A 9,164-nucleotide genomic window follows, 5' to 3' on the forward strand; every position below is an offset into this window, starting at 1 on the left:
CTGACTGGCCCTGTGCTGCTCACATGCACACTCCCAAGGGAAAAAAAACCTCTAGCGATACACACCACACTGAGCATGTGCAGACTGTCTCCACATATGTCTTATCAAGAGATAAGAGGGGGACACTGGAAGAAGGGGAGGATCACAGAAGATGGGATCAAACATCATTTTTACACAATGCAGAGGATTAACCCTTTAGGTTCCACAGTGAGTACAACAAGCATGCTTTACTGCATATACAGACTGATTTTACTGTTGTGGGTTTAGTAACACTTTAATGTGTGGATGGGGGAGAATTGGATCATTTCTTGTTCATCTTCCTGGTTGAACCAAAAAAAATGTACGGAAGGCTTAATGCTGTACTCACACCTTCGCATTTTGGGAACTGCATTTCTACACACCGTCCTCAAAGCCCAGATCACGCCAGCAGTGCCATTACTTCCGAATCACATGCAGCTAGCAGACATGCGTTTCGTCATGCGAAAAATGCACCTTTTCAAAAACGTGAGGCTCAGTGCCAAAACGCAGTTACTTTGGCGCATTTATCACACAGATCATTCCATTTAAGCGGGTGAGCTGCCCTATGTTGTTGCAGAAAACAAACGCACACATATGCATCACACAGGTGTGAATGGGGCCTAAGACATAACAGATGAAGGCCCAGCCCCCATATACCAGGTCTCTGCTCACCCCAATCATGGAGATAGAAAACAGAAGAGAAGTGCTCATTAGAAGCCTCGGCGCTGGATGGAGCAGGCGGCGAAACGTATAGACCCGGCGCTGGATGGAGCAGGCGGCGAAACGTATAGACCCGGTGCTGGATGGAGCAGGCGGCGAAACGTATAGACCCGGCGCTGGATGGAGCAGGCGGCGAAACGTATAGACCCGGCGCTGGATGGAGCAGGCGGCGAAACGTATAGACCCGGCGCTGGATGGAGCAGGCGGCGAAACGTATAGACCCGGCGCTGGATGGAGCAGGCGGTGAAACGTATAGACTCGGCGCTGGATGGAGCAGGCGGTGAAACGTATAGATTCGGCGCTGGATGGAGCAGGCGGTGAAACGTATAGATTCGGCGCTGGATGGAGCAGGAGGTGAAATGTATAGACTCGGCGCTGGATGGAGCAGGCAGTGAAATGTATAGACCCGGTGCTGGATGGAGCAGGCGGTGAAATGTATAGACCCGGTGCTGGATGGAGCAGGCGGTGAAATGTATAGATATATATCGCCCCCCCATGTCCTTCCCTATATCAGAGTCACACACACAGGTGAGGTCACATGATGTACACACCGCAGTGACAGAGCCATGGCCGGCAGGCCCCTGACAGGCGGGCACATAGCGGGGTAACCTGGGCCGCCTCGGTCTCACCTGCTCCCGCAGCTTGAGGAACACCATGGTGCGCAGAACGGTGATGTCTGTCAGGCGGTTTCCTCCTCCTCCCCCCGCCTCATGCAGCTCGTCCAGCCTCGGGGCTGCCAGCGGCCGGCCTGTGCCCACAGGGCGAGCAATGGAGGCTGGAAGAAGCAGCGGATACACTCCTCCTCCTCCCCCTGCTCGTTGCGCCGTCTCCTTCCTTGAAATTCAACCACACACAGCGCTGCCCCCCTGGACACCTCCTTCCTGAACGTAACCGCCAAACCCCGCACAAGCTTAGCGCTGATTTGCTCCGGCAAAGGGGGTGTGGCTCCCTGCTTGGTCACGTCATTGCGAGAAACCAAAAAAGGGGAGGTGGCTATGGAACGCGTAGAACGTCTCCCCGGTGTGAGCGCGAGAGCGGCTGCGAGCACGTGACCTCTAGTTGGTCTCCAGCCGTTTGCTGCTCGGTGTAGGTCACGTCGCTCTGATGGGAAAACGCAGGGGAAGTCGGCGACAGAGGGGTCGCACACACGTGTAGGCGGAGCACGTGGTGCACGCGATACTTGACGTTGTCTAGTGACGGGGTTTAGAATACCCGCCTCTGACAGCTCGTGAAGGGTGGGCGGGGCGTAGCAGGTGAGCGGCCAGTGCCAGGTAGCAGCGCCTGCCAAGCATTGAGCTCAGGCATAATGAACGGAGCCTGCAAGATGGCCCCGGGGGACTCGGCACCGAGTTGGAGAAGTGTTTACAAACAAGCATGTGGGCCCGTGTGCGCCGTCTGTCCTCTCGGCTCAATACAATACATGGAGTTTGTGAATGAAGCCGTTTAAAGCAATATTCAACCAAAAAGCGAACCTATTGCAGCTTACTACTTCTTGGATGTAATGGCTGCATTCGTTTTCTTTTATTTGCACCTGGTGATACTGTCAGCAACGTTTTAAGAAAAACAAGCTCTCACGCAGATGTAGCAGTTAGAGGTTTGAGACAAACCATAGACCATCAACAAGGGTGCTCACAATAATCGGCTGTTATTTATTCATGTAAATCAGAAGTTCCCAAACTCTTTGGCCTGACACCCACCTTTCAGAAAAAATAAAAAACAAATTGCCCTTTGAAATCAATGTTCTTTTGCCCCCAGATTATTTACCCCCTCCCCCCCTTTGGTGACATTTTTTGTGATTATTGTGCTGCGTTATTTTAATTGACAATTGCGCGATCATGCAACGCTGTGTATAAATGAAATTTATGTCCTTTTCCCCCACAAATAGAGCTTTCTTTTGGTGGTATTTGATCACCTCTGTTTTTTTATTTTTTGCACTATAAACAAAAAAAGACAGACAATTTTGTTTTGAACAAAAAAACAAACATTTTTGACTTTTTGCTATTAAACATTAAAAAATCAAGTTTCATAAATTTGGGCCAAAAATGTATTCTGCTACGTCTGCTAAAACAAAATCTCAATACGTGTAAATTATTGGTTTACATGGAAGCTATTGCATTTACAAATGGCGGTGTATATACTGGATTTTTTATTTAAATTTTTTTTTATACTAGTAATGGCGGCGATCAGCGACTTATAGTGAGGCTGTCACGGGCATTCTGACACTGGGGGGAGGACTGACTAACTGCCACTGACATCCCAATGACACTAATGCAGTGATCAGTGCTAATAAAAAGCACTGAAACTACTAATGACACTGGGCAGGAAGGGGTTAACATCTGGGGCGATCAAAGGGTTAACTGTGCTGTTTCACATAATGTGCTGGGTGTGTGTGTTACTAGGGAAACATGCTGTGTATTTCTCTGCTATGCAGAGAAATACACAGGGGCATGTCCTTACTGGCAGGAGAGAGACCTGTGTTTACACACAGGTCTCTCCCCTGTCAGTATTACTCTGCGATCACTGGGTGCCGGTGGGGAATCTCTGGCCGGGACTCTGCCAATGGCAACGTGCGTAGGGTGGCGCGCACCCCCTACCCGGAAATGCAAATCACATATATGTATATGTGATTTTGCACAGCCCTGTAGCAGTAGTTCTACTATAGGGCAGCGGGCAAGCAGTTATCCACTTGCCAACCGCCTCACATAGGCGTACAGCAGCAGAGCGGCTCTTCTGCACCTGATCACGTGTCTAATATATGATCCAGGTAGGGGGCGTGCATGCGCTGCCCTGGCTGTGCTGTGATTAGTCACTGATTGATGATCGATGATTGACAGCCGGGACCCATTGATTAGTAAAGAGGAAGATAGACAGACAGTGATTGTAAACAAAACAGAGCTCTGTCAGTGGGGATGTGCTGGTTTTGTTTCTATGCAAAGCAGGGAATAAAAACTGGCACATCCCTAAGTAAAAACAGTATACACAGCAAGCACTGTTATGCACACAGTTAACCCTTTGGTTGCCCCTAAATGTTAACCCCTTCCCAGCCAGTGCCATTTTTACAGTGCCAGTGTGTATTATTAGCACTGATCACTGTATTAGTGTCACTGGATCCCACAAAGTGTCCGATTGTCCACCACACTATCACAATCCCGCTATAAGTTGCTGGTCACCGCCATTACTAGTATAATAAATAAATACAAATTCCAGTATCTATACCCTAGTTTGTAGATGTTATAACTTTCGTGCAAACTCATCAATATACACTTATTGGGATTTTTTTTACCAAAAATATGTAGCAGAATACATTTTTTATTACATTTATGAAGAAAGTAGATTTTTAAAAACATTTTATTGGATATGCTTTATAGCAGTAAGTAAAAAATATTGTTTTTTCAACATTTTTGGTATTTTTTTTGTTAAATAAAAGATAAAAAAAACCCAGTGGTGATCAAATACCACCAAAAGAAAGCCCTGTTTTGTAAAACACAAAATTATATAAATTTTATTTGGGTACAGTGTTGCATGACCGTGTAATTGTCAGTTAAAGTAACGCAGTGCTAAATAGCAAAAAATGGCCTGGTCATGAAGGGGGTAAAATCTTCTGGAGGGCAAGTGGTTAAATAAACAAACAGGAAGATGCAGTGACAAACTTGCATTCTTTTATGTATCTACAGGGGAAAGGTGAAATACTGACTCGATCCTCCTTTCTGCACAAGATCGATCCCTGCAGCTCCCACACCCCCGTGCTCTAGCGGTCTTGAGTCCTGTCATCATCCAGCCCAGAGCAGCGTCCATAGCCCTGCTTTGGACATTAGGACACCAGGAACAATCGTGGGGGTGTGCTGTTTGCTGGGGGAGCAGCTGTTGTGGTATTGCAGAAAGGAACCACTGTAACCACTTAAAAGGTATTAGCTGGAGTATGGCTTCAATGTATTAGTGTATCTAAATCTGCGAGTATATCTAACACTCCCTTCCCCCCAGACCGATGATGCTGCCATCCAAAGGTGGCTCCTGTACTCCATCCAGAGTGGAGGCACTCTAATACAGGAGGTGTGTTACTGACCAGACCACCAGGTGAAAACAGAGGGAAAAAGCCTTAAAAAAAAACTAATGCAGCCACCACATCTAATGATTGGTAAACTGCAATATGTTACATTTTTGGTTTTATGTTTAATACCATTTTCATTTTACCTTTGCCTAAAGTTAAGAAATTGGGGACACTGATGTTTCCATGGGGTTAATTCATCGTAGTTTTCCTTGTCCAAGAAAGACGTGTTCAGTTGTCACAGAAACAGGAAGTGAGGAGAAATCTGTTTGGCATGCTCTGTATCTTCTACTGAGTGCCCTGGATTCTGACGCTGCAACTTCCTGCCCATTGTTTTTAGAAGTTTGGTCACCATACCACTGCTGTAAAAGTAACTCAGCCCCCTGCTGTTCACTAGCTTGGCCACATACACCATTTGGCCACTTCCAAGGCCAGCATAGTCCTGCCCTGAGGCTCTGGTGAGCAGAGAGGAAAGCAAGGCACAGAGAGGCTCTGGAAGAGGTGCACAGGTTAACAGAAAGTGTGGGGTGCAATGGTGAGCCAAGAGGAGTGTATGGGGTGTGATAGCAAGGGGGGGGGGGGATCTGAGGTGCCAAGGAGGGATTGTGATGCAAAGGTGAATAGAGAGAGGAAGTGCAGAAGTAAGTGGGGTGCTGAGATGAGCAAAAAGGGTTTTGGGGTGCAGAGGTTAACAGGAGGTTGGGGTCCAAAAGTGAGCTGGGGGAGGGTTTTGGTGCAGAGGTTAGCATAGAAGGTTTTGTTTTTGGGGTGCAGATGGTAGCAGGTGGACTTTGATTGCAGAAGTTAGGAAAGAGGGGGATTTGGGGTATAGAGGTGAACAGTGGGTGGCTGGTGTGCAAAAGGTGGGCAGGAAGGGGGTTAGGATGCATAGATGAGTGTAGAGGTGTGAAGGGGGTGTGGGTGGCTGGTGTGCAAAAGGTGGGCAGGAAGGGGGTTAGGATGCATAGATGAGTGTAGAGGTGTGAAGGGGGTGTGGGCTGCAAAGATAATCAGAGAGGGGGTTTTGGGAACAGAGGTTAGTGGGGGGAAGGGGTGAAGGATTTAGCAGAAAAGGGGATCTTGGGTGTAAAGGTGAACAGAGGGAGGCGTCGAGGTGAAAATATTGGGGAGGCATGGGAAACACACGTTAGAAGAAGGGGGGTGTGGTGCAGAGATTTGCAGGAAGGGGGAGTTGGTATCAGAAGTTAGACAAGAGGGATGTGGGGTTCAAAGGTGAGAAGCTTTGAGTAGAAAGGGAGGTTGGGGTGGAAAGGTTAGTAAAGCAGGGATGTTTCTGAGGTTGAGAGAGTGATTTGGGATGCAGAGGTAAGCAGAGAGGGGAACAGAATCTTTTCTTGGTGGTGTAGTTTTTGCTGGGGAGGATGTCTGCTTGAGAAGGTGGTTTTTGGGTGGTTTACTGGGGAAGACTTTTACTTGAAATTAACACTTTTGTCTGAGGGTAGCGTATTTGCTTGCATATGTAGCACAGATGCCTGACGGGCCCCGCTGAGTTGCCCCCGATTCTCTTCCCAAATGGGTGTACAAGCAGTTAGGCACACAACAACTTGGACATTCTCACAACTTCAATGGCCAAGCAAGGAATGTCTTTTTATGCTTTAATACTAGTTGAACTTGGGGGGAGCAAAGTGGGCTTTGGGGTGCTCCGGATTTAGTGCACAGCGAAACAGGGGACACTGTTTGCCTTGTCTGCATTCTTCAGGATTACACCTCTCTTGGTGGAGAACAGGAGAACAAGCAACGCTGGGACTCCAAGTAAAAGAAAAGGTCTCAATTCAGCAGTACAGAAGCAGATGCTGGGATAGAGCAGTGAACAGTCAACTGGGATCCTTCACTCAGGCCTATACTCACATTCTGCCCATATACTTGGTTGCATCTGTCCAGTGTCCAAGACATATCTCCTGTGAATCTCCAGGCCAGATCCTCAGTGCATCACCTTGATTTGGCTCTAGCTATTTCCACAAAATAGGCCCCACAGCTCTCACTGAGCTGTGGCCTCAGTGAACTCCTACAGATTTCAGCTACACTGCCCAGAAGGGTAAGAGCCCTTCAGGCTTGGGCCTTCTCTGTCTGGACAAGAACACCTATGCTCTTGACATGTTTCATTACAAATCTAAATTCAGACTACATATCTGAATTTCTGAATCACAATAGTAACAAATTTTAAGGAATCCAAATAATAATATATAAATTATAATGAAACAAATTTCCTGAATTTGAAAATTAACTCGAATTCAAAATGGAAACATATTGCAATAAATACAGTAGGGTATAAAAGTGAAATAAGATGATGAATAGAATCAAATAAAAAAATAGAACAGAATAAAATATGAATAGAATAGAAAATAAGAGTAGAATAAAATAAAACAGAATAGACTAATATAGAATGGAAAAGAATAGTATAATAAAATAATCTTTAGATTGTCAGCTCTACGAGCAGGGCCCTCATATTCCTTCTGTACTGAAATGTATTGTAATTGTACTGTCTCCTTTATATTGTAAAGCGCTGCGCAAACTGTTGGCGCTATATAAATCCTGTATAATAATAGAAAAAAGGAATAGAATAGAAAGTAAAAGAGAATACAAAGACTATAGCCATCTTCCGCAATTCAAATTTGGAATAGAAAAGAATAAAACAGAAAGGATATAACTATCTTCCGAAATTTCAAAATTTGAATAGAATAAAGAATAAAATAGAATATAGCCATCTCCTGAAAAGACCGTTCAAACCTTGGCCAGTTTAGCAGGATTCGAGCCATGTATGGGGTGGCTCATTGTACCCAAGATGATCAGTTGATCAACTTGGGTACAACCAGCCTGTCAGATTTTGTGTGCAATTATTGTCAGTGATTATAGATGCTAGCAGTAATCATGTTCTCCCAGCCAAGACGGCTTCTCCCCACCAGGAGAACACAATAGCTCTGCAGGAGGGATTGCCCCATCAACACTGACTGTGTTGATGGGGAAATTGAGCAATTTTCTTTCCTGAAACCTCCAAAATTGCTCCATCTATGGCCAGCTTAAATTAGAATATAGCCATCCTATGAAATTCTAATAGAATAAAATAGAAAAAATATAGCCGCCTTCCCAATTTCGAATTTTGAATAGAATAAAATAGAAAAATTATAGTTACCATATGAAATTAGAATTTCAAATAGAATAAAATAAAAAAAATATAGACATCTTATTAAATTTAAATCTCGAGTAGAAGAGAATAAATTTGAAAGGATATAGCCATCTTCTCAAAATTTGAATAGAATAAAATAAAAAGTATATAGCCGTCTTCCGAAATTCAAATAAAATAGAAAGAATATAGCTATCTTCCGAAATTCTGATTTCAAATATAATCGGCAAAAAAATAAAAGAATATAGTCGTCCCCAAAATTGGAATTTTGAATCAAATAGAATAAAATAGAAACAATATAGCCATCTTCTGAAATTCAAATTTCAAATAGAATAGAATAAAATAGAAAGAATATAGCTGTTTTCTGAAATTTTAATTTCGAATAGAATAAAATAGAAAGAATATAACCGTCTTCCGAAATTTGAATATCAAATCGATTTGAAAATAATATAAACTGAAATTAGGAATTCCAAAAATATGAAACGAATTCTGAAAACAAATCATTCTAACTTAACAAATGTAACAAAACTAAATAATTAACTTACGAATGAATCTGAAACATAATTACAAAACAAAAACACATAGGCCTCAAACTATTTATGCACTCTCCCAGCTACTTGCTGGGCACACTTCCCCAGGGATTGGTTTGGTCCACATAAATTTTCAAATTGCAGATTTGACTCACTACTTTCCAAAACTCTCCAGAAAATGGGGGTAGCAGTTAAACCCACAACCAGTGAAACTCAGAACAGACCAAAGCAATCACAAGCTGCTGCACTGATTTTAAAAGAAGCTAAAGAAATAAAATTACCTAACCTAGCTAGCACCTAACTAAGAGGATGCTACACATAGAACATTTTTGGTCAGTGGGGAGGTAAGAGGGAGATTTTTGCTTGGTGAGAATTTTTGAATGCCAGCACTCTGACTTCTGCATTCTGTATGCTGGAAGTGTAGCAGTCGAGAGTGTGCAATTTATGGCACAACATACAGATTGCAGAGGTCAGGATTGTATAATTAGTCTTTAAGTGCTTAGATTGCGTAAGCAGAACAATGGTAATGGAAATATATGTTTCATACTCCTGACTTCTGCACTCTGTACACTGTAGACTTTTAATATGAATTTATGTACTTATGTGCTCCTTACAAAAGTGTTTATCGTCTTAACCGTTGTTGGTGTTTAAGTAGATACTTGCTGCTCCTGCTCTCCCAGTGTTGCTTCCCTGAACTTCCAGTCCTTAC

General features: G+C 44.0%; 1 protein-coding gene across 2 annotated transcripts in view; it reads right to left on the minus strand.

The window, feature by feature from the left end:
- The window catches only part of ANKRD28 (ankyrin repeat domain 28), a 194,974-nt gene extending 193,342 nt beyond the window's left edge, over positions 1-1,632 (minus strand). Inside the window, exon 1 of one of the 2 annotated variants that reach the window (XM_089659998.1) lies at positions 1,368-1,632. In XM_089659998.1, the coding sequence (XP_089516124.1) occupies positions 1,368-1,394 (27 nt within the window). In that variant the 5' untranslated portion in view covers positions 1,395-1,632. Of the gene's footprint in view, positions 1-1,289; positions 1,312-1,367 lie in introns of those variants that run through there. The other variant, XM_089659996.1, reaches the window with a different exon arrangement.
- Positions 1,633-9,164: the final 7,532 nt, after the last annotated feature.

The sequence above is a fragment of the Staurois parvus genome, unplaced genomic scaffold (assembly GCF_062004578.1).
Source record: "Staurois parvus isolate SC_StPar_1 unplaced genomic scaffold, SC_StPar_1.0 ptg001194l, whole genome shotgun sequence".
In the NCBI taxonomy this organism is placed as follows: Eukaryota; Metazoa; Chordata; class Amphibia; order Anura; family Ranidae; genus Staurois; species Staurois parvus.